Genomic DNA, 23,995 nt, shown 5'->3' with positions numbered 1-23,995 from the left:
TGGGTTAGGACCTGCTTACCAGAGCCTCGAGGGAGGGGCTTGTCTGTCAGACTCCAGGCCAGGCCATCTGGAACCAGATCCTGTTCGTGTGTGTGCATGTGCGTGGTGTGTCTCACAGGCCATGTGGGTGGCTGAGAGCTGTGGGGTTGTGACCTGGCCCTCCTAGCCAGCCTCTGGTTCCCCTGTGGTCAGTTTCACTTATGACAACTGGTCAGGTTCACAGCTGGCTAACTTCCTGTATGGCCGTTTTTACTTTCCCTCAAGAAGTGAAAGCAAAGGGTCCCCCCTCCCACTCACATGAACGTCATGACTACATGCATGGGTTTGCTGGATTTCAGTTAAAATTTAGGAAAAATAAAACAGTAACTCAACAAGTTGGAAATTATACTGGAGACCCCTGAAATACACACTGCCCCAACTCAAACCATGGTATTTTCAGAAAATCTCTTTGCACCATTTTTCTTTCTTTGCTATTTAATGCTCATTGCTTATGTTTTATGTGTAGGTTTTGGGAAGTCCCAAGAAATGATTACACAGGATGCAAGGGGGAGGTGACAGGGTGGGGTGATGAGGAGTCTGGAGGTTGCAGCCCCCAGCTAAAGGGCCAAAAGGGTTCCATCTTGGCCCAAAGGTAGGCAGGAGGGGCCCCAGAACCAAACACATGCTAACCATACTTGCAGTTCCCCTCGTCCCTCCCCAATTGCTAGGGAGAAAAATAAATACAGACTGTCCCACTCCCCATGTCTTCAAGAGAGGGGCTGGCAGGTAACACTCCTCCTCCCTGGGTTGGGAGGGGTGGCAGTCCGTGCACACCCTGCTTGGGGCTCCTTCATGCTAAATAGAAGGGGAGCCACACTCATTCTAACAGCAAGCAAAACAGAACAGGCCAGGGAGGGGGTGAAAATGCCATGGGGACCTCATGCCCCTTTCTGACCATGCTAAGGAAATCAATCCTATTCCATTCCTTCTTGCTGCATTCCCACACTGGCCCACTTTTCTCCATTGCAGCCTCCTGGGCGCAGCCAAACCTGTGCCTGGGGAAAGGGAGGAAGAGAGCATTCCTCCACGTGCAGGCCTTGGAAGACAGACGCCAGCTTAAGCCTCGACAGTCCTTGGCCTGCCAAACCCGGGGCGAAGGAAGACCGCCCCGCAGAGCTCAGCAGTCTCCATTGCTTTCTCTGGCAGTGGCCCCGGCAGGATCCAGTCTTAGCCCCACAGAAGGAACTCATGGAGAAAAGCAAGATGTGTCATCCTGTGTGTGTCTCTGTGTGTGGCAGGGGTCCTCAGTCTCTGACCCCTAGGGCTGAGTCTAGGGGCCAGTATTGGCTCCAGGTCTATGCCAGCAAGGAGGGCACCAAGAAATGGACCACTCCACAAATGCCACCTGGACAAGCCTGAGGGAGGCAGGTGGGAGGAGGCAGCACTCCATTCCACAAACCCCTATCCAGCTCCATCAGGAGTCTGTGGAACAGGTTTTGGGCAAGCAGCCCATCTCCACAGAGACTGGACAGGGAGTTGAAGGTGGTGGGGAGTGGAGTAGACTTGGCTTCAAGACATTTCCCTGAAGGTCACTTGGTACCCCCTTCCCAGCCTTCAAGAAAACCTGAGGCCCCCTCATTCAGAGAGGGGAGTGTCAACCTACATTTGCCCTCCTCATCGCTGGGTGGCTTCAGCAAGTCACTTCCTCTCTCTGGGCCTCACTGTCCTGTGTGTAAAAGGAAGTGGGTGGACTGGGTCTCTTAGTTGCTTCTAGCTCAGGCCTCTGATCCTCTTCATCTCTGGCCAGAGGGGAGGGGCGAGGGGGCTGAGGGAGGGTTTAGGCCACTGTGATGCTCCCTGCTCCCCAAGTTCACAGTGTAGAGTCCATGGCTCTGGTTCCTCTGAGTCTCTGGGGCCTCATCACCGCCCCCAATACCATCCCTGGTGTCAGCCCTGGAATCTGTCACCTGCTAAGGTAGGAGGGACTGGCCCACCCAGCAGTGGGAAAAGGGAGGAAAGACATGAGACAGGGATGGGGCAGGGCACTGTGGGTGGAGGTGGGGTCCATCTCTCCCTGGAGAGGGTGTGTGATCAGAAGCAAGGGGACCACCCTGGGGGCAGTGACAGAGCTGTGGTTTGGGGTCCTGGGCCTGGAGGCCCTACACAGAGGAGCTCAGCTCTGACTGCTGGCCCATCCCTGGGTGTACAGGCTCCACGGGGACTGGCTGGAGCATCAGTCGTTGGAATGTGGGGGCAGGGCAGGGGCTCCCCAGTAGGTAGGCTCACACCGGGGATGTGGCTGTGGACTCGCTGCACAGGCTGTCCACAATGTCAGGTCGCTTGATGCGCTGCAGGGCAGCCACGAGGGTATCGAGGGTTGCGCTGTCCTGGGCAGCCCAGTTGGCAAGCAGGGCACGGACAGGGAAGGGCTCATGGGTGAAGGAGTCTATGTGCTCGGGCTGGTAGCCCAGCTCGCCCGCGAGGTGCCGCCAGGTCTCCCCGGCAGAGCCATTCAGCAGCTTCTCCACCTCCTCACGCTTGGCCGGGGGCAGGCTGCTGTACAGGCCTCCTTCACCCTTGAGGGCTGCCAAGAACCAGAGGCAGTCAGGTCCTCCCCCTGGATCCCCTTTCCCACAGTGGGCTTGGGGTAAGACTCCAGAAGGGGCAATGTATTCTCCTCCCAATCTGGGGCTAGAGGTCCTGAATGGGGCCTGGGATGGGAGAGGCCTGGAGGATGCTAACTCACTCCCTTCCTCACCCACAGTCCAGCATCACGCTCTTGCCTAGCCTCCTCCATTCCCTCCCCCCCAGCAAATAATCAAGGTAGAGGAGGAGCCTGGACCCCTCAGCTCCAGACAAATACAGCAAGTGTCCTGGAACCAGGCTGTGGGCCGCTAATTGGGGTACACACTTAACCACTGTTCCCCAGAAGTCCAGGGCAGGAGGCTAATTGCAGCTACTTTGGGCAGTAATTAGCCCCCAGGGGGGAAAATGAGCTTTTGATGAGTCTGGGCTTATAAACGCCTCCATTTTCCAAACCATCCTTGGAAAGCACCTCTCTTTCCCATTCTCCCCACTCTATCTCTCCCACCCTTCTGCAAAGGCAGTTACCCATCCCTCTGGCAGTCCTTCTTAAAATCTAATCTTAATTGCATCCCATCTCTGCTCACCCTGGCCTGAGGCCGTCTGCGAGTGGGGCTGCTGGTCATGCAGGCTCTGGCTGTCCACAGAGATACCGCTGTCGCTGTGGAGCTTCTCTCCCTCCGGTGGGGGTGTCTGATTCACTGGCCGACTGTTGGCTCCTTGCTTATTCTGTTTGCAACTGTTCCACCTGGAGCCAGGGACAGGCCAGGTCTCAGGGTGAGGGCTGCAGTGCACAGTGAGGCTGAGGAATCTGTGCCCTGACGTGTGGGTGAGGGGCATGTGAGGTACCTGCCATGTCTAAGGCATTTATTTCTTTACACATATGCCTCCTACATACAATGAAAGCTTGGTAAGGGTGGGGGCTCTATGTAAGCATTCAATAATTGTTCGTGAAATGAATGGTGTATAAATAAATGACTTCCCAGGAATTCTACTTTTCCCAATCTACCCTTCTAAAGTACTCCCACATGTGGGCAATTGTATATATATATATATATATATATATATATATATATATACACATATATATATATACACACACACACACACACATAAGGATTTCTCCTCAGCAATTATAAGCAATAACAAAATCGGAAAACAAATCAAATGTCCATCAAGAGGGGATTGGCTAAATAAATTATGACCCATCCTATTGAATGAGTGTTGCAAATGATCAGATAATCTATGTTCCAAGGACAGTTCTCCTGAGGGAGGGTTAAATGAAAAAGCATATTGTAGAATATACATAGTGTGATCCCATTGAGGCTTTAAAAAAAAACCTGCATGTTTATATATAATTTATAAAAAGTTTTATATGTGTGTATTTATACAAAAAAAAATGTACAGAAAATAGTTAAGAAGAATACATTCCAAACAGGTCCCAAGTAGGAGATGGGCAGGATTTGGAGAGAAAAAAGGAAGTTATTACAATTTGCCTTAGAAGACCTCGGTCTTGGGGCTGGGGCTGTAAGTTCAGTGATACAGCACTTGCCTAGTGCGCACAGGGCCTGGATTTGATCCCCAAACCACCAAGAAAAAAACTGGTCTCATTTTTTTCTGTTCTTGTTCTAATTTTCCTAAACAAGCATGTATTACTTTGATGATTTTTTTATAAAAAGAATGGAACATGCATTTAAAACTTTAAAATGCCTTCCAGGGGCTGGCAGAGTGGCTTAAGTGGTTAAAGGGCCTGCCTAGCAAGCCTGGGGTTCTGAGTTCAAACCACAGTAGTGCCAAAAAATAAAAACAAAAAATACCTAGCATAAGCTGGGCACCTGTGCCTCACGCCTATAATCCTAGCTACTCAGGAGTAAGAAATAAGAAGGATCAGAGTTTGAAGCCAGTCCTGGGCAAACAGTTTGAAAGACCCTATTTTGAAAAGCCCATCAGGAAAAAGGGGCAATGGAGTGGCTGAAGTGAAAAGAGTTCTTGCCCAGCAAATGTGAAATGTGATGCCCTGAGTTCAAACCCAGTGCCACCAAAAAAACCCACAAAAGCTAAAATGCCTTCTAGGACTTCTTGTATAACCTGGGTTTCTTGATGTGGATGCCAAAGGAGCCCATGAGTCACATGGGAGGAGAAGAGATGAATGGGACTGGGGGCTAAGGTCAAAAGCAATTGAAGGGTGGGGGCAGTCAGGGAGGGGAGGTTGCAATTTGGGAGTAGGAAGTGGCTTAAGCCAGGATAAGACAAGATGGAATGTGAAATCCTCTTCCCTCACCTCCCACTGAACTGCCACACCCTGGAGCGGATCAGCTGGTATGACTGAGGGTGAGCTTGGCTTCAGGTTGAGTTAAAAGGCTGTATGTGGGCGGAGCAAAGCCCTCCTTGAGGGCAAATGTCCCCACTTGTTCCCCACCATGCCTGTCTCACCTCTTGAAGGCGATGTAGGCCACGAGGCCCACAACCACAGCAGCCAGGATGGAGCAATAGACAGGGATGAGGTTGTCAGTGGTGCCTCGAGTCACTACTGGCTGGGAGCTGCCCATCACCGTGGTCACCATGTCTGCCACCGTGCTGGCTACGAGGTCTTGCTCTGGAGGTACCTCAGGCTCCTGGGTGCTGGGGGCTGTGCTGTCTGAGCCCCCTGTTGGTGTAGACCGGGTAATCCAACGGCCAGGGATCTCTGAAGGACAAGGCCACAGGAATGAGGGTTCATAGTCCACTCCAGGTCCTTCCCCTTATGCTCTGAACAGCTCCAGTGCCTCTTCCTGAGCCCTGTCCCTGGTTCTAGGTGTCCAGGGGTAGGAGCTGGAATTGCATATATGACATCAGGCTGGTGGAGAGAACAAGGGGTGCAAATTGGGAGATCTGGGCCTACTTCAGCGCTATCAGTGCTGGGATCTTGATTTTCCCATCCAGAGAATGGACCTATTAAGAGAGATGGTCTCTAAGCCTCCTTCCGTTTGGGCTGTGGACCTAGAATTCTAGTCTAGTTTCCCTGAGTATGCATGCTGCAAACACATACAGACGTCTGAGTTATGCGAATGCCTCCAGCTGGGGCAGTGTCCAAATTACTCAGGGAAATGGCATAACTTTTCTGGCCCCAGAGTGCCCAGATGACTGCAGCCCTAAGAAAGGTTGAGGACACTCAGGTCTGGTCAGAGGTGCTGCCCCGAGGGTGGCACTCAGCCTCCCTTCCTATCTCTGATGTCCCATGCGCTAAGCCTGGGTTGGGGGTGGAGGGTGCAGCTGACTTGCTTCCCTTCAGTCAGTCTCTGGACAGTGGCCAGCCTCTGTTTCCTGCCCTACCTGGCCCCACACAGTCTGGCCTTGGCACCCATGTCCTGTAACCCAAGCAGACCATCAGAGGGAAACAGACTGCTCTTGGAGAGAAGGCCTATGAGGCAGGTACTGCCCACTGCCTCAAGGGGAGGGAGACTGTGCCTGGCCACCCACCTAGGCCCTCTCATGCCAGCTGGGCATTGCCAGCCTCTCTGGCAGAGGCCCCGGTACTTCCTGGCACCAAAGGATAGGATTTTCCATTTTGCCATCCAGCCAGGGGCAATGCTAAGGGTTGTGGGCTCTGGACGGCCTGGGGGTACTTGTCTGAGCAAAGCTGCCTCCGCCATCTGTCCTCATTTCCCACACCTAGGGCAAGGAAGGAAAGCAGAAAGGGCATGCCCATGGGGTAAATGGGAGGGCACCTTGTTCTCCAGCTCTGTCCTGCACAGTGCCCACCCAAGCTGGAGTCAAAGTTGCCCATTGGTCTTCTAAACCTCCCCGGTTCAAGACAAATATGCTTCAAGGGCCCCCATTTTCAGCACCTTCTGAGGGGTAAGGCCCCCAGATGTGAGTCTGGAATCCATCTGGCTGGCAGTGGGGAGAGGGTTGTCATTGCTGCCCCATCCCACCCCTCCCCCACATCTTAGTTCTGGGAGGGGCTGAAGGGAGTGGGGCGGGAAGCAGAGGAGACACAACTCAGTCTTCTGGAAGCCCCAGACAGGACACTGGAGCTGGGAGTGTCTTTTTGTAACCAGCTAGGGGACTGGGCAGGCTGTGGGGTAGCCCAATCCCAGACACAGCTCAGCTCAGACCAGCACCCCCAATTCAGAGGCTGAGGGGTGTGTGTTAGGGGGCAGGGGGATGAATCAGGTCATGACCAATATGAGAGAGCAGCAAGGAAGGGCTGAGAGGGGCAGGCCACACTGAAGACAGTGCTGCCTATCCAAGTGATTTCCCACACCTCTCCAGCCCCTCTAATGGGGCAGGGATGAGATCCAGATGTGGCCATGTCCACTAGCATTCCAGCCCCCTAAGCCCTGGCAGGTCCCGACAGCCATTTCCGGAATGGGAGCTATCAGACTTGGGGGTGGAAGGAGGGACCAGATGACTCCTCCTAAACATCACGGGGACAAGAGGTGCTTTCTGCCCCAAGGGTGGGTGAGTCACCATGTTACCTGAAATGTATATGCAGGGAAGTATGGACAGGAGGGGGCAACCAAACTGAGAATCAAATTCCATTTCCTGCAATGGACCCTCTGTCCTGGAGCTCACATTTAACCTTTTGGAGGCTGGAGCTGAAAGGGGAACGAACAGGACAGGATAAACACACCTCCTCAGGAGCCCCCTCCTCCTTGAAGATGGCTGTGAAAGTACAGTGGCATCTGGGAGGAATGTGTGAATGCCCCACACAGCAGTGCCTGTCTCTTGCCCAATCACCTCCTTTCTTTGCTCTAACCGTGCCCCTGACTGGTTGCCCCCACTGGGTTGGTCCTGACTTGCCCAAGGAACCTTGCTGCCCACTTCCTTGCTGCCTGGCTGCTGAAGCTTCGTCTGTGCTCTGCCTAACACCTGATGCTACTTGTTTGCCTCCTGGCCCAGGGCAATCTCTACCATAGCCGCCCTGGGGTCAATGCTTCATTCCTTCCCCACTCCTTGCCCAGTGCTTCAAACACATTCTGGGCTATATCCCAGCTAATCAGCGCTCTCCAGCCTGCACTCAATGAGCACGCTCACAGCATTGGGAGGGCAGGAGAGGAGTGGTGGGAGCCCTGATTGGATGTCAGGAGGCCCTCAAGAGCAAGGCATCTATCTCTCCCATCTAACCAGAAGCTGACTAAAGGCAGAAGCTATGATGCTTCCATGAAAGCAGGGGCTCAGCCGGGAGCCAGTAGCTCACACCCGTAATCCTTGCTACTCAGGAGGCAGAGATCAGGAGGATCGAGGTTCGAAGCCAGCCCCAGGCAAATAGTTCTCAAAACCCTATCTCAAAAAAACCCATCACAGAAAAGGGCTGGTGGAGTGACTCAAGTGGTAAGATCACCTGCCTAGCAAACTTGAGGCCCTGAGTTCAAACCCCAGTGCCACCAAAAAAAACCCAACAAAAAACCAAACGAACAAACACACCAGGGGCTCTCCAAAGCTAGGGCTGTCTTCCCTCTCAGTTGAGAACAAGGTGATAGAATGGTGCCTCCTTCATCAGACCAGGGCCAAGGCTGTCTCTGTCAAGCCAAACAGGGGGCTCTCCTGAAAAGACACTGTGTCGCCTTGCTCAGAGCAACACAGGCTCGCACAGAGCAAGGGCTAACCTAAGGTTAGCTCTTGAAGGAGAACAACAGCCCAATGTGCACTTGAGCAGGGGGTGATGATCAGAATAGAAAGTTATTGCCAGCCTCTCCCAGCAGTGGAAATGACCCATTCCCCAATATGGACAGCACCAACCAGAGATCGAATAGGTTCTGTCCTGGCTTCCAGGTGTGTCCTCCTTCCATCCCAGGTCTACACATCTCCTTGGGGCCCCAGGCATGGCTGAAGCTCCCACCCAACTGGAAGAGGTGAATCCTACCTTGTCCTCCATGTGTACATTACCTTGACCTTGGGCTTCCAGGCCCCAGGCATGCCACTCCCTGCCCCTCCTTTTTTGTGGTACTGAGGTTTGAACTCAGGGCCTTGAGCTTGCTAGGCAGGTGCTCTACCACTAGAGCCATGCCCCTAACCCTCCACTTCCCTTCATTCTGCCACCCCCCCCCCCACACACACACGACTTTGGTGTTCTCTGCATCCAATCTTACCCTTCACTAAACTGCCACAATGATTGGGCTCTGCACCCAGATACCACAAGGCAAGTGAGCCAGTCCCACCTGTGGTCCCTAGCCCTCAATAACACTGGTAACCATATGGCCAGTGAGAGACCTGAAGCAAGACCAGAGACAGGAGCAATCTTCCTGATGTCACTGTGGTCCTAGACCATAAACCAACATCACATCTCAGGGCAAAGGGGTCCCCAGTCCTTCAGGTCCTCCAGTCCCTTTCCAGCTGGGAAAGCCTGCCTCAGGATGGCATATGGCCTGCTCTGGCCGAGGTGGCCCCCTTCCAGCCACTAAAGATGATAATGGTGGGTTTTCCCAACTCTTAGCCAACAGATGGAAATATGAAAGGGGTCCTGTGGTGAGAAAAGATCGGGACTACCTCCTCCCTCAGGTTACCAAGAAGGGACTGAGGCTCAGAGAAGGGGCCTACTGGCTGAAAGTCACAGAGCAGTCTTGGAAGGCCAGTCTTCACGACCCCCAGAGGGCGCCCTTTCTCACCGCTCCAGCATCCCGGTGTGCCTGGTGTCCCCCAGGCCGCCCGGCGCGCCAACCGCGCTTACCCTCGCACTCAGCGTCAGCCCAGCGCGTGCACTCGCGCAGCTGGCGCTCGGTGTCCTCACACACCGTGCAGGGCAGGCACGGGTCCACGTGGTTGGCCTCGTCGGAGTACGTGCCGTCGGGGCACTCCTCGCACACGGTGTTCTGCTTGTCCTGACATGAGTACACCAGGCCTGAGCCCGCCTCGCACACGCTGCACGCCTCGCAGCGACCGGTCACCTCGTCCTGGTAGTAGCCGTAGGCGCAGCGGCACACGGCGTCGTCAGCCTCCACGCATGGTGCTGACATGCTCTGCAGACCCACGCACTCGGTGCACGGCTTGCAGGGCTCCGTGGCGCTCACCACGTCGGAGAAAGTCACGCCTGAAGGCAGAGGGACAAGCAGGGAAGCAGCACGGGAACTTAGTCACCTGCTCTTTGGGCACTTGGAATGCAGGAGCAGGAGTCTCTCCCTGCCCATTGCCATTAGGGGAGTGTTTTGCCCGCCACCCCCCACCCCTCGCCCCCGGGTCAGCTTCCCCTGCTCATTGATTCCCACCTTCATTCCTCAGTGCCTGATCCCCAGCCTGTGAAAGCTGGCGGTAGCTGACTGGGAAGGGGGCCAGGAGCCCCATCCTCTAGGTCCCAGAAGACCTGGTCCTGAGGCTTCCCTGGGAGTAACCCAGCTGGTGCTGGTAAATTCCTTGGCAAATCATCTTAGAGCTTCCCAGCCCTGAACCCTTGTTCCCAGCATGATTAAGGAATAATCTGAGCGGGGTTCCCACCCAACCTTTCCCTCTGGCTGCACACTGGGCCCAGGCACTGGTAAGCCTTCCCTCAGGAGCTTCTGTCTCAGCTGCCCTTCCTGTCCCTCTGTCCACGTGTGGGGGCTCAGGTGGGGACCAACTGGGGGTGACTGGGGTTAAACCAGAACTCCCCACCCATGTCGCTACCCCACGCTGCCTGCCCAAGGGCTTGGCTCTTGAGGGTGGGGACAGGGCTCCTGGCAAGAGAGTTCAGGTACAGGAAGGATCAAAGCCTGTGTATACAGTTCTGTACCCTCCCTTGACTCACATCTTAACTAATGGATGTGAGCTCCGGAACAAGGCAGGAGGTGGAGTGTCCTCAGCTTCTGTGCAAGGAGCCAGGAAGGGATAGAGCCAGATCTTGGTCCCTTCCAACCTGGGTGGAGAATTCTATGCCAATCCAGGAGGAGCTACCCAAGAATTTAGAACCTGGAAAACCAGGGAGTGCTCGGAATGTGGAAGCAGAAGTAGAAAGACTTTGGGAGGGAAATGGGACCTCCTGTGGGGTCCTGTCTCAACCCCATCTGAAGTATCAAGAGACAAGATAGAGCATGGGGTCATATCCTGGGAGGTGGGGGTGAGGTAGTGAGGCAAAGAAGGACAACCCCCGAAGAGAAGTGAAAGAGCAGAAATGGGGGCAGAGAACAGACAGAGAGAGAAAGGGCTGGGGACACTTCAACTTCCAGTTGAACCCGTAGTTTTTTTTTCTTAGAGAACAGGCAGATCTGGATTCAAAAGTCTATTCCATAACATATTGGCTATGTGACTCTGGGTGTTTTACTTAACCTCTCTGAGCATTTTTCTTTCTCTGTAAAATAGGAAATAATACCTGGGTGCATGTCTAGAGAGATCAGTTCAAAGCCAGACCTGGGCAAAATAGTTCGTGAGACCCTATCTTGAAAAATAGCCAATACAAAATGGGGCTGGTGGAGTGGCTCAAGTGGTAGAGTACCTGCCTTGCAAGCACTGAGTTCAAACCCCAGTACTGACTGAAAAAAAAAAAAAAAGGCTCAAGGCCAGCTTGGGGACTGTTTCAAAAAATTTTTTTAAAAAGGTTGTGAGACATATGAATAATAAAAGAAAAATGAAAAAAAAAAGGTGGTGAGAGGGTGGGAAGTGGATAGTATTTCCACTCACAGGATTGTGATGAAGAATAAATGAAGTTCAGTGGTAACATATGCACTTGACACACAGCACAGATCCTATAAAGGTTGGCCCCACAGGTGGGCAATGATAAGTTCAGTGAACTTCAGTGGGAGAGATACAGTCAGACAGCAGACTGCTAAACAGCCAGGAAGGATGTCCGATCTGTTCAAACAAGAGGATCCTATCCAGCCACCATGGCAAGGGGGTGGGTCTAGTGACATTGGAGGGAAGAGAAAAGCCCTGCTCCTGGGAAAATACAGAAATTAGTAGACAACTCCTGGGAGAGGGTTTTAGGTGGTGTGAAAAATGTGGTCTTTTTTGGCAAAGCATGAAGGCAGGAGCTTAATAGGTTTCCTTGTGGAAACATTTTGAGGATAGAGGGAAAGTCCACTGGGGTCTCCATCCCATAAAGTGGGCTTGTAAAAGCAGCCTGTTAACAGCTGGAGGGGGCTGGAGGAAAGGGGGGTAAGGGAAGGTTCTTCAGTCTCGAGCTGTCTTCTGCTTCTGCCTCCCTTGCTATTCTCCTTCCCAAGATTCCGGACCATCCCTCTGCTGGATTGCAATCCTACTTCCTGCTGAAAGGGGAGTGGGGGACCAGTCCTAGGAGGTTCAGGTCCAAGCAGCAGAGCTGGACTAGAGTCTAAGCAACAAGAAGCAGACCTTGGTGTGCCAGTACAGCCAATAGTTGGCTCATCCTATCCTGGGATGGACACCCTGTAAGACTAGGGACTGGGAAAGGTGCCAGCTGACTAGGTAATCTACCCACCAAGGTGGGCCTCCCACCCGGGCCAGGTGTCCCACTGCTGGCAGCAGGGTTACAGAATTCACCCGCACAGAGGATGAAAAGTGTGTGTTTGCGGAACACCAATGAAGTGGGGTCACCTGAAGTGTAGGGAGGCTGGGGGACAGGGGTGCATAGGAGGTAAGACTAGGCTTCCAGGTGGGCTCAGAGTTCCCAGACCTGTACCCTGTTTCCAGTGGTACTAAAGAATGAGCAGAGTGTGGTTCCCCAGCCCTCCAGCCGAGCACGGAATGCCAGGTAAAGGGCAGGATCTGAAGGACAGCAGTCAGGGCATGGGCCTCCAGCCAGGCAGCAACTGAGCCTTGGGATGACCAGTGAACAGAGACTCCTACCTCCAAAGAGCACAGAATTCAGATCCTAGGCAAAACTGGGACGAAGGGGACCCAGATCTGTCATCCCTCTGCCTCCCCTGTCCACCATGCCTGGATGACAGGGTTCTCACTCTCGGGAAGGAAATTCCAGGCAGGAATGGACACAGCTCCTTCTCTCCTCCCCCACTCCGTGTCACCTTCTAGTAAGGACATCTGCACCCCATAGCTGCTGCCTGAGAAAGCTGGCTTCCTGGGTCAAAGCTAGAGAACCATGGGCATGGGGGAGGGAGGAGGAAGCCACACCTTCCCAGGATCCCCAAGGTCAGTCTTCAGGGCAGCCAGGATTTGATCCTCCTCCCCCTCCCCCCAAACCCACGGAGGGTAAGTTGCAACCATTGATTTTGCAGTGCAGAAGATATTTTTAGCCAATCTTAGCATGAGCTTCTTGCTGCCTGGCCACACTCTTCTATAGGGCCTCTCTGCTTGGGGGCTGGGAGGAGCAACCCACGGGGATCCCTACCAGGTCCCCTTCCTCCCTTTGCGTACTTCCCTCATTCACTCTCAGCCTCTGCTTTAAGCCTCCTATATTGGCTCAGAGCAGTTTGTGGTAACAATACAGTGGTGGGCAGGAGACCCTGCCAGAAGGCAGGGCACTTAGAGGGTCTCTACTGAGCATGCTCTGTCCCACCTCTTCCCACCTGCTACCCTGTACTCACTGTCCAGGCAGGGCTCACACACGGTCTGGTTGACTCCGCAGGGCTGGGCCACACCCTCGCCCAGGTTGCAGGCTTTGCAGCACTCTCCACTTTGAGTGTATATGCCCGTGGAGCATAGCTCACCAGCATCTCCAAGGGACACCTAGAGTGTGTATGGGGAGATCAGAGGGTCAGACTGGCAGGAGAAAGGGGGGTGTCTTCCAAGGGATCAAACGCCCCCTCCTAGTGCCTTCTATTGGAACCACCTGGGCTGCAATGAGCTCACTAGGGAGGCATTAGGCACATCAAAGCTGACAGGAAGAAAGGCAGTAGGGGACAGTGCGCCCCTGCAGGCTGCTGTAGCTAGCGTGAGGTCAGAGCCTGGGATGCTAACTTTCTGCAAAGTTCACCTTGGGGTTTCAGCCTCTCTTGGAATCCTGAGACTATCCCACATGGGGAAGGCGACCTGAGACCCAGCAGAAGGGAGGGCCTTCCGACACGGAAACATCAAAGAATGGTTGTACAGGTTGCAGCTTGCACAGGACTCCCAGCCAAGGGGGTGAGCAGAGCTAAAATCTGGCCCAAACTCCACTTGCTAAGCTTCGCACCTGCAGGGCTGCATTTACCCAGAGGAGAAGCCTTTTTCTAACAAAGGCTAGCAGGGCCCTTCTCTAGGTCCTTAATTCCACATATTAAATATCAAATGGGAGGCGTCTGTGCCTAAGAGCAGAAGACAGAGGGCTAGGATCTTGGGTTCAAATCCAGACTCCACATTGGTGTTTCTGGCCTGCCCTGATTTTCCTCTTGGAATCTTCATCTCTCCACAGATAGAGATGGCGACAGCTTGGTGCCAGGGTAAAGGACCAGGTGATGGGCAAGAGTCTGGTGCCAAGACAGGGAGAAAAGGATGCTTGTTATCAATGAGACAGCCTCTACTCTCACCACCTAGTAGCCCTGTCCCACTATGGTTTGATTTCCGGCCGCCAACCCTCCCCCATTCCCACCTCTCCCATGTGGCCACTGGGAACAAAGCTGGAACCAGGGGAAAGAGGAGTCAGATTCCTGCCACTGAAACATCTTTGCTCATGGATGGAACAATTTAGCACCAGATTCCCTAGAGGGAGGGGCTGCTGGAGACTTGCTTTATATTTCTGTGCCTTAAGAAACAATCTTAATGTCTAATAAAACTCTAAAGCCTGCTTGGCTGGCTCCAGACAGTGGAGCCCACATTTGATGCTGACAATGGTAAGCTCTTGGGTGGTGGAAGGAGAGGGAGCTTTGCAAGATTGTTTTGGGCATTCCTTTGCTTCCATGCTGGTCAGATTATGACCAAGACATTCCCCAACCTCCAATCTTTTAAAACATGCTTCAATCTCCCCAGGTGTTGGGGGGGTGGGAGGCATACACAGGTTGGATGAACCTAGCAGGCAGCATGGCCCCCTGAGCCCAGCTGGGAGAGTTCAGGCAGCAGAGGAGGGAACCAAGGGTGCTGCCACCGTCTCCTCCCAAGTGCCAGCAGCAACATCTGTAGAGCAGAAGCCTCAGGGGCCCCATATGCAGGCTTTCCCCAGGAGGTGAGATGCCAGAAGGGACTGTTCAGAATTCCTTTCATTGTTTAGGGCTTTGCTTGAATGTCACTTCCTCAAGGAAGTGGTGCTATCTTCCCCAGTTTAGGCTAAGCTGCCTTGTTAAACATTCTTGGTCAACCTGAATCTTCACAGATTCCTTCATTAGACTGTCAGCTCCCCGAAGGCAGGGACTGTGGTTGTTCTGGTGCTTGGCAGAGTACCTGGCACATAGCAGGGACGTTAAGAACACAAAAAGCTGGGCACCAGTGGCTCACACCTGTAATCCTAGCTACGCAGGAGGCACAGATCAAGAGGATCACGGTTCGAAGCCAACCTGGGCAAATAGTTCATGAGACCGGATTTCGAAAAAAAAAACACCACAAAGAAAGGGGGGGGGCTGGTGGCATGGCTCAAGGTGTAGACCCTGAGTTGAAACTCCCCACCCCCAAAAAACCCCCCAAAACCATCTGCACTCAGTTTTCTAGAACTCTGGAAGAAGAGCTCCTCTGGATGGTGAGTGTCCCGAAGGTCAAGGGTGTGCTGCTGTCACCACTGAATGTGTTTCCTCTTCACCAGGAGGGCTACACCCTTCTCTATCTGGAGAATATACCTTCATGGTTTCCCCATGACTCAGGGACTCACTGTCTACACTAGCGATTATTCCAGGCTGCAATGCAGTGCTGCTCTAGTGTTCTTTATTCTAAATCACCACACTTTTGTCTGTAGACCTCCTGTCTACAGCTTTTTGATAGTTTTTCTTTCTCCTCCCTTCCTGTCAAGGTGTCAGTTGTCACTTCTTAGCTGTTACTAAGCAGCCCCTCCTCCAGCACCACTGATCAGGGTGGAAAGATAGTAAGCAGGAGCTGACCCAGGAGGGGTGGAGAGGCGATTCTCTGAGCCGAAAGTGTGAACTACAGTGACTCCTCCTCAGCTGCTTCCTTTGCTCTGAATCCTGGCTCGTTACTTTGAAACTGGGTGACTAGGGGCAGCTTTTAAATTTCTCTGTGCCTCTGTTTCCTCACTACTAGGTAACTGTGACAGTACCTGCTTTATAGATTGCTGTTAGTGTTAAATGAATAAGATGTTAATTCATTTTGGACCTTTCCTCTCTCCCTTTCTGTGTGTGTGTGTGTGTCGTCTGTCTCTGTGTCTGTGTATGTGTCTGTCTCTCTCTCTCTCTCTCTCTTTGGTGGGACTGAGATTTGAATTCAGGGCTTCACGCTTGTAAAGCAGGTGCTTACTGTTGTGCCTTTAGTCCATTTTGCTCTGGTTATTTTGGAGATGAGGTCTCAAAAACTACCCCCTCCACCCCTCAGCCCACTGGCTTCCAACTGAGATCCTCCCAATCTCAGCTTCCTATGTGGCGAGAACCTCACCCAATCTCAGCTTCCTACGTGGCGAGAATTACAGGCATGAGGCTCTGGAATCTGGCTCTCTTTTTTCTCTTCCAGTACATCAGTACATTTCTTGCTGCCTCTGTGGCCCTGGACTTTATTCCCGTTAGCTGAGGTCAACAGAGACCCCTGGGCTCTGATAACTGAGGGTCTGTCTATGGTAGTTGTGAGGGGTATGGTGGCTTTGGGCAAGCACCTCTTCTAAGAAACCTATTCTCCCTATCCTTTGTCCTCTCTTTCCTCTCAAGACCTGCATTTGGAGTCGAGGCCATGTTACCTGTGCTTGTTTTATGTTCCTTATATCATAAAATCCCAGATCTGCTACTTAATAGTATGTGACTTAATCTCCCTAAACTTCAGTTTTCCCAATCTAAAACACTGGGCTGGTAATAACTACTTCACAAGGTTGTAGTGAGATCTGAGTGCAATAATTTATGTAAACACATCTGGTGTATTAAATAAAAGTTCAGTTAATGTTAGTTACCAAAGAAGTAGCTTGTCTTAGAGAGTATGAGCAGCTGACCTCAGGCAGGACATAAGTAGGAGGGAAGAGGTGTGCCAAGAAGGAAGGCTAAGTGTACTGAAATCAGATCCAAAATGATCAATTAATCAAAACAATAATTTGCCTGCAAGTTATATCACACTGACTCATTTCAAAGCTAGAATGATGGAATGATTTCCCATTTTCCAGAATGTTTACAATAGATTTTTGCCATTTCAGGGCGGACAAAACAGAAAACATACCAAAATACTTGAAAGTGTTTGAAACTATATAAATAATTCTGGTTGATCAGTCTGGATCATTCTCATTTTTGGCAAAGGTTCCTTAGTGAATGAAACCACAGTGGCATCCATAGGGTGGGAGAGGTTTTCAAATATCTGGGTAGTCTTAGGTGGAGGCAAACCCAGGGGAGGCACTGGCACCCCCCACACATATACCCCTCTTTGAATAGCTGTTGAATGGTGGGTAGGAGATGAGCTAATTGCCTATGATGAAGCCATATAGACTTCAGGAGGGAGCTGGGGAGGAGGTGGGGGTGGGGGCAGAGACAAAAGTCATGATCTAACATCCCAGGCTAGGAGAAGTTCCAGGCCACCCTTCCTTTCTAGAAGTTGGGGAGGGAGCTGAGGGAGTGATTCAAGAGGTAGCATGCCTGCCCAGCAAGCTCAAGGCCCTGACTTCAAACCCCAGTACCACCAAAAAAAAAAAAAAAAAAAAAAGAAAAGAAAAATACATAGAAGTTGGGGAGGGAGATCTGGAAGGGAGGGAGCCTGGTATAGGGAGGACAGAGTAAACTGGGAGCTAAGCCCCCTAGATCCCACTAGCAGTGCCTCTACTTACTAGGGGGGAGCCTGGCCTCCTGCCTGAACGTCTGAGAGGTTCAGCTTCCTCAACTGTAAAATCAGAATGACTAAATTTACCTTACTGGGACCTGTTAAGGATTAAATAACACAAGAGAAAGTATCCAGGGCAGTATGGCGCATACAGTGGGCATTCAACAAATTTTATTGCTCCCGCCTGTCCACCTTGTCCTATAGGGAGGAAGCTAGGTGTTCGGGCCAGACTAGGCTAGAACAGTGGGATGGGTGGCCCCCTTCTCTGCCGGAGTGCCCAGCCGCTCACGCCCGCCCATTTGCTGCCCTCGCTGTTGCATCCCTATTAGGCGCATTAGCCAGCCCAGCGGCTCCTGTTACAGACGTCTGAATGACAAAGTGCCTCCATTACCGGCGCGGCCCGCCAGCCGACCCGCCGGGACGCGCTCTGGTTTCAGCACTTTCGCCATGGCCCAGGAAGAAACTCGGACAGCCTCGGTGCTCAGAGCCGGCTCAAACAGAGAGACCAGGCGTAGAGGCCAAGGCTAGAGCCGCTAGGGCTACAGTCGGCAGGTTCTGTGCCGGGAGCTTACCAGGACCGCCCCCGCCCCCGTGCCCAGCTCCCCTCTTCTCGACTCCTGGACACCCTGTCCTGCCCAGGTACAGAGTCCACACCCTTGAACCTCCCCGATCTGAACTACAGGCTGCCCCAGTCCCTCCTCCTCGCCCCTCTTATCCACCACAGCCAAGAAGTATTCCCAACCATCGGCGTTAGGAATCAAACACTCCTGCAGTCACCCCAAAATCGCCGGAGGAAGCCTCAGGTACCGACAACTCTAGGGAGCCAGGGCTGAGCTTGGGAATGGGACCAGAGCCCAAAGAGGGTCTTTAGCCACTCACTCCAGTATTCCACCGCTTGCCAGACTATAGGATGGTGTTAACCCCATCCCCGCAGTAAAAGCGCAGCTCTTAGGCAGAGCTGGGGCACCCAGCTGCCCCAATGAGAGGTGGGGTGGGGGATACAGAGCTGGTATCAGGTGGGGGGGTTCCAGCCACATGACTCTGGCCCAAGGTGCTTGTGAGATCTTGGCCAAGTCGTTTAAATTCTTAAGAGCCACAGCCTCCTTATCGGTAAAATGGGAACCTGGGGTGCAATGCTCACTTGAAACATGAAGGTGGCAAGGAGGGCAAGAATCCCACTTTCACCGCCAGTCTTTCAGGGGGCGATGTTCACAGTTCATGGCCGCACACCGGGTCACATCTGAAGATCTGGTCAGAAATACCCAGAGGACTCAGATACTTACAAGGAGGAACTGCCGACCTTGGCCGAGTCAGTACCTTTGGACAACTCCGGACAGAATCCCAGGCGTCCAAGGAAGGGTCTCTGTCTCAATAAGGACTCAGTGGCTTCCACCGCAAGCCGGGCGGGATCCCGACCTTGTTAGGGTTGCGAGCCGCAGGAGCGCAGTGGGCGCTGCGCTGGGGTCGCGTAACTTAAAGGGGGGGGGGTGGCAGTGCGCAGTCCCAGGCGCGCCCGCAGCTGCGAATGGCAATCCCCCGCCCCGCAGTGCCCCCTGCGGGTCTCCTCCTGTCTACGCAGCCGGTAGCTGTGCGCGGCCGGGACCGACACCGCCTTGTGCATCCCAACGCTCCGCACCCCAAGACTTGGCAGTGGCTAGACGGGGTCAAGGGACGCCGGTTCCATCCCTCCTAGTCCGCTCCAGTGAATCAAACCGTGTGAACGCGCTCATCGGAAAAGCCCGCCAGCCTTGGGGGAACCCGGGGAGCGAGTTCACCCTGGCGAAGTGGGCACTCCCTTCCCAGCCCGGGATACCCAGCCGCAATTCCTGGACTGGGCGAGGCCGGGAGGAAAAGCGCTGGAACAGGCGCGGGAAACATCGGTGCCGCTGTTCTCTCTTTTCATCCCACTGTCCCTCAGTGGGCAGCAGGGGCCCCGAGCACTTCAGGGTACACACCCGCTTCTCCCTCTGCTTTCCTTTTGCTTCCATCTCTAGATTTCCCTTGCCGTTGTCTCTTTTCTGCCCTCCTTAAAATCCGCTTCTATTCCCTCTTCAACCCCTTTCCCGCTCCCCGAATCTCTCCTCCAAACGCCCCTCCCCCCCCCATTGTCTGGCCAGTCCCCATTGTCCATGCCTGGTCCCCACTGCCTCCAGTCCCTCCAACCTCCTCCCCCATTGTTCCATCCATTCGTCTCCGGTCCCCGCCCCAGCCCCGTTCGCCCCTCACATCTCTAGTCCGGGTCTCATTACCCCTCCTCTCATATCGGTTCTGTCTCACGACTCTCCAGAGACCAAGATGCTGAGGGGAAAGTCCTCCTGGGATCCTGGCATTCAAGTGCACTCTTCCAAAGGACCCAGGCATCTGAGATCCCCATGACTCCCTCCTGACAGATTCTCCCTCCCAGTTCCTCTACCCTACCCCCTTCCCCTGCACTAACCGAGGACTAGCACCTTGACCCAGTCTTGTCCGCATCTCTAACCTGGGACTTGAGATCATCTCTGCGCTTTGAGAATCCTACACACTCCTCTGTGGGTCCGACATCGGAGCTCCTCTCCGCTGCCCACTCCCAGCATCTGGGACCCTAACACTCTGTTCTGTTTTCTGGATGGTGGCACCCGGCTCCCCTCGGGGTTCCGCTCCCGGGGAAGGGAACAGTCTTCCCTCTGGCTAGCACTCACCCCGAGGAGCAGCAGCAGCAGCAGGCGCGGCCGGTCCATGGCGCGGCCGGCAGCACCTGCCCCCATCGCCCGCCTCCCGGTTGCGCTAGGCTCCCAGCTCAGTCCACTCTGCGGACAGACAAGGATGCGCCCAGCACCAGCCTCTCGCGGAAGCTGGCCGAGGTTCCGCTCGCTCTGGCTGAGGGCGGGAGCTGCTGGATGAAGCCAGTGCAGCGGCCCCGCCTCCTCCCCGCCCAGCCCGCCCACCCCCGGAACCGCGCCCTCCCGCCCTGCTGCCTTAGGGTGGGGAGCCGAAAGGAGGCGAGGGGAGGCGTGAGAAGAGACGCTTCTGGGCGCCCTGACCCACCCCACCCGGGTACCCAATGCACCGCCGGTACTGCTGCTCGTCGCTCCTGGATGCTGCGCGCTCAAGAACCAGGGCGCAACTACTGCAGCTCCTGTTCCTCTGCCTCTGATTGCCGACGGCTGTAGGGTTCACTTTCTTACCCATCTTCCTCCACCTCTGGCTTCAGCTGCTTCCCGGTGCCTGGCTCCCTACGCAGCCCTTTTTCTCAAGAATGCCAGCTGCCCTCCTTGCCCTTCATGACCACTCCCTATCCCTATCCCATTCTGATCCCTCCCCTTCCCAGTGCTGGGGACGGGGGAGGGAGGGATGCGGACAGCCTGACCTGATGATGATGTGCAGTAAGGCCATTCAAGGTAGAGTCCATCCCAACATCATTAAAGTAATGGGCTTGGAGGGGTCACAGGTGTACACATAAAACCTAGAAATACACACACACTCAATCTCACCTGTACAGGTGAACTCACATGTGCCCACACCTCTTCATGCACTGTGTAAATTTGCTCGTCCTGCACCAACACCTCCAATAGGCATTCACACATACATTCACATTTGCATGTGTACATGTACAGTGACATTCACACAAACTCTCACATGTATGTAGTTACACAAATGCACACACATTCATGAACACACACCTACATGTGAATGCATAGACGCATCCTCAACAATGTAGATGTCTCCAGACTGTGTTTCTATGAGCTGATGAGCCTCCTACAGTCAGGGCCTATGGTTTCTCAACTGAATGCCTGGTACACAGTAGTTGCTCAATAACGCTCTCTAGAAGAGAATCAATGGGAAAGTGGTTGAATGGACCACCCTTGGCAGGTAAAAATCACTGATCCAGTCATCTGAAAGATTGGGTGCCACCAATCTTTTATGGGAAGCACCACCTCACCTCCATTCTTCCCTGTCCCCACCCTTTTCTGGTTCCCAGACATCAAAACTCTGGAGCACAGAGCTGTGAGGGGTAAGTCTGCAAAGCCCATCCCAGCACTCACTTCTTGGCCATGTCTGAATCTCAGTTTCCTCTTGGAAAAAATGCTACCACTCCCCCAAAGAATAGGAACAGCGGGGAGACCAACAGCACTTACAAAGAGGGCCTGCTAACCATTTGTATGTGATTTCCTAGATCAGCTGACACTGGTTCATCCATTCCTGAAGGGAAAAAATCCTGTCCTGTGAATTCTTCCTCAATAATCAGCAAAGTCTAGGGGAGGGTCCCAGAAAGGACAGGTATACACCATTGTGGCTTCGAGCATTAATGTTTGTCAGCCACCAAGGCTGGGCATAAAAGTCCAGGCAGCAAGCATGTCCTCAGAAGTCCCTGAGGACTCCCTCCTTGCACACAGAGATCACTTCTAAGGCATCTCCTCCTCCCACTGCTTTTACAGACCTGCCTTCCTCTCAGCTGAATTCATGGAAGGCAAGAAGGGACAACATTAGCATAACAGCAGTTGAGCTGCTTACTACCAAGGGTATCGACAGTGTGGCATTAATTTAAATACTCCTGTTATTAATTTATGATCCCATAAATATTGCTAAGGTTATCCATCTCAACACAATTTAATATGACCCACACCACCATGGCTGGGCCTGGGTTATTAATAATTTCCATGGTCTTGATCATTTAAGCCTTACTTGAACAATTACAAACAGCAATTGTTACTATTATTAGCGGTATTTCTATGATTAAGGCAGGGCACAAGACCGAAATGTACTGCTGAGTGCTGACAGGAAGAGTGGCCACGAAGTACGCAGAGGACGGAGAGCTGCTGTGGGAGTCAGACAGGCCCGGTAAGAATGCCTGCCTTCCTCTCCCATGCTTGCTCCTGAATGCTCTGAGGCAGGTTACATCAGTTCTCATGGTCTTGGTTTTCTCATCCATATGGTGGGAATTTTGAAGGGGCATGGCAAGGGTCAAGTGAGGTGACAAAGCTGATTGGGAGGGAGGGACAATCTCACTCTTAGTCATTCAGTAGGTATTTGTTGAGCACACACTCTTCCAGGCAATGAGGATTCAGCAATGAACAAAAGCAGCTGCCCTTGTGAGCTGATGTTCTAGTATGTTAGTCATTTGATGTAAGGGTTATTTGATAATGTGACACCTTGCTTGACCGTACCACAGGCAGCATAGCTGTGGTCAAGATATGCTTTGCTGGGACACTACACCATCATAACAGTCACCTACACCAAAACCACCACTTCTGTGACCACCGTTATCATACCTCCATCTCTACCATTCCATCGCTGTCACCATCACAGCTACCTACACTAACCCAGCACCATCATGACCCAACGTGAACCTTCTTGTGCCCAGTGTCCTTGGCAGCCACTGGGGAACCAACCTGCAGCAACAACCAGCTTCCAAGCCCAAATGGGAGAGCAGACAGTAACACCATGCACTTCTAGTGCCTTCCTAAGGGCCAGGAAATGCACATGACTGTCTCCCTTGTCCCCACAGCCACTCCAGGAAGGCAGTGCTGGGCTCACCACTTTATAGATGAATAGATTAAGGCTTGAAGAGGTCAATCCATTTGCCCATGGGCCGCAGAAGGAAGTAGTGGTGCCTCTACTCTTCCACTGCATGTGGCCTTTCACAGTCACACTTCCTGTCATTCACCCCAGGCAGCTCCTCCCTTCATCCCAGCTCTTTCAGCCTTCACCTCATTGAGATCTCCACAAGTCCCAAGGATTGGAGAGACAGAACCTGCATCTCAGCGGGGCTCAGCCCTGCTTCCAGTTACCACTCAGACACTTCCTCCTGGCATGCATTTCACAATATGGGATGCAAGGTAGGATAGATGGAATGAGCCAGAGGGTGATGTCTGCCAGCTCTCACCTTTTCTGCCTTAAGGGAGTCACTAAGGGTCCCCCAATGCCCATGTCCAGCCAGAGAAGGTGAAGGGAGGTGGACAGGGAGGCAGGAATTCTGAGGGAGAGGGCAGGAAGAAGTGCCAGGTCTCCCAGCTGCATCCCAGCTGCCCTGGGCAGGCTGCCAGGCAAGGTAAGTGAAACCCGCTGCCCCCATCCGGAGCCGGCTCAGTGGCTTTGAAGCGTGACACAGTGATTGCCTCGAAGCTGACTCCTCTGGGTCACAAGGGGGGGCTGTCCAATGATGAGGGGACAGGGTGGGGCCCAGGGATTGGTTTGGGGGTTGTGAGCTTTAATTCTGAAGCTGAATTAGTAGTGAGAGGGGTAGGAAGGAGGAATTAGCAATATTGGAGTCCAGTTAGGTTAACTCAAGCATCAAAGTGGGCCACTTGCTCTATCTCCTCCCTCCACCACAGTCTGTTCCAGCCACAAGCCTGGGGCTGCCTTCCTACCTCCATCCTGCCCTGCAAGGAACCCCGACTGACCACGTTCACCTCCGAGACTTGCATGAGATATGCCCTGAGAACTGTCTTCTCCCTTCCCTTGACAAGAGCAAAGGTGGGCAAAGTCTCCTGCCTTCCTGTCTGTAGTCTTCTCTCCTTCAACTCCTGCCTGAGTTGCACCCACGTGTCCTGTCAAGGAGCCACAAGATCCAGACCAACTCATTCAAATATAGATGGTTGGGCCTTAGTTTTCCCCAGGCTTTGTCTGGGGAAGGGTGCCAGAGTGGAATAGAATAGTATTCTATTCCAAGGGGTGAATGGAGAGTTCCAGGCCACGTATAAGGGTGCAGGGGAAAGAAGAAAGAGTCCTGGGATTCAGGGCATCATCTCCCTCGGTGATCTAGAGGCCA

At 53.2% G+C, this 23,995-nt stretch overlaps 1 protein-coding gene across 1 annotated transcript; it reads right to left on the bottom strand.

Moving 5' to 3' along the window:
- Positions 1-236: 236 nt before the first annotated feature.
- Positions 237-20,086, bottom strand: Ngfr (nerve growth factor receptor). Its single transcript, XM_020171388.2, has 6 exons — positions 19,926-20,086; positions 12,972-13,113; positions 9,215-9,574; positions 4,996-5,248; positions 3,150-3,310; positions 237-2,563 (listed from the first exon to the last, which is right to left on the bottom strand). Exons 1-6 carry the CDS (start codon positions 19,989-19,991, stop codon positions 2,262-2,264), a joined length of 1,284 nt encoding a protein of 427 aa, XP_020026977.1. The 5' UTR covers positions 19,992-20,086; the 3' UTR covers positions 237-2,261.
- Between the last annotated feature and the right edge of the window lie 3,909 nt (positions 20,087-23,995).

This window comes from Castor canadensis, chromosome 11, assembly GCF_047511655.1.
Source record: "Castor canadensis chromosome 11, mCasCan1.hap1v2, whole genome shotgun sequence".
NCBI classification, from domain to species: Eukaryota; Metazoa; Chordata; class Mammalia; order Rodentia; family Castoridae; genus Castor; species Castor canadensis.
Note: the sequence above shows the minus strand (reverse complement) of the source record. Positions and strands in the feature narration are given on the sequence as shown.

Bases quoted from the DNA above. Each gene is read 5' to 3' on its own strand.
- Ngfr (XM_020171388.2), bottom strand. From the start codon at position 19,991: ATGGGGGCAGGTGCTGCCGGCCGCGCCATGGACCGGCCGCGCCTGCTG. The intron at 13,114-19,925 runs GTGAGTGCTAGC...TACACACTCTAG, and splicing joins TGCTGCTGCTGCTCCTCGGG to GTGTCCCTTGGAGATGCTGG. The intron at 3,311-4,995 runs GTGAGACAGGCA...CCCTGGCTCCAG, and splicing joins GCCTACATCGCCTTCAAGAG to GTGGAACAGTTGCAAACAGA.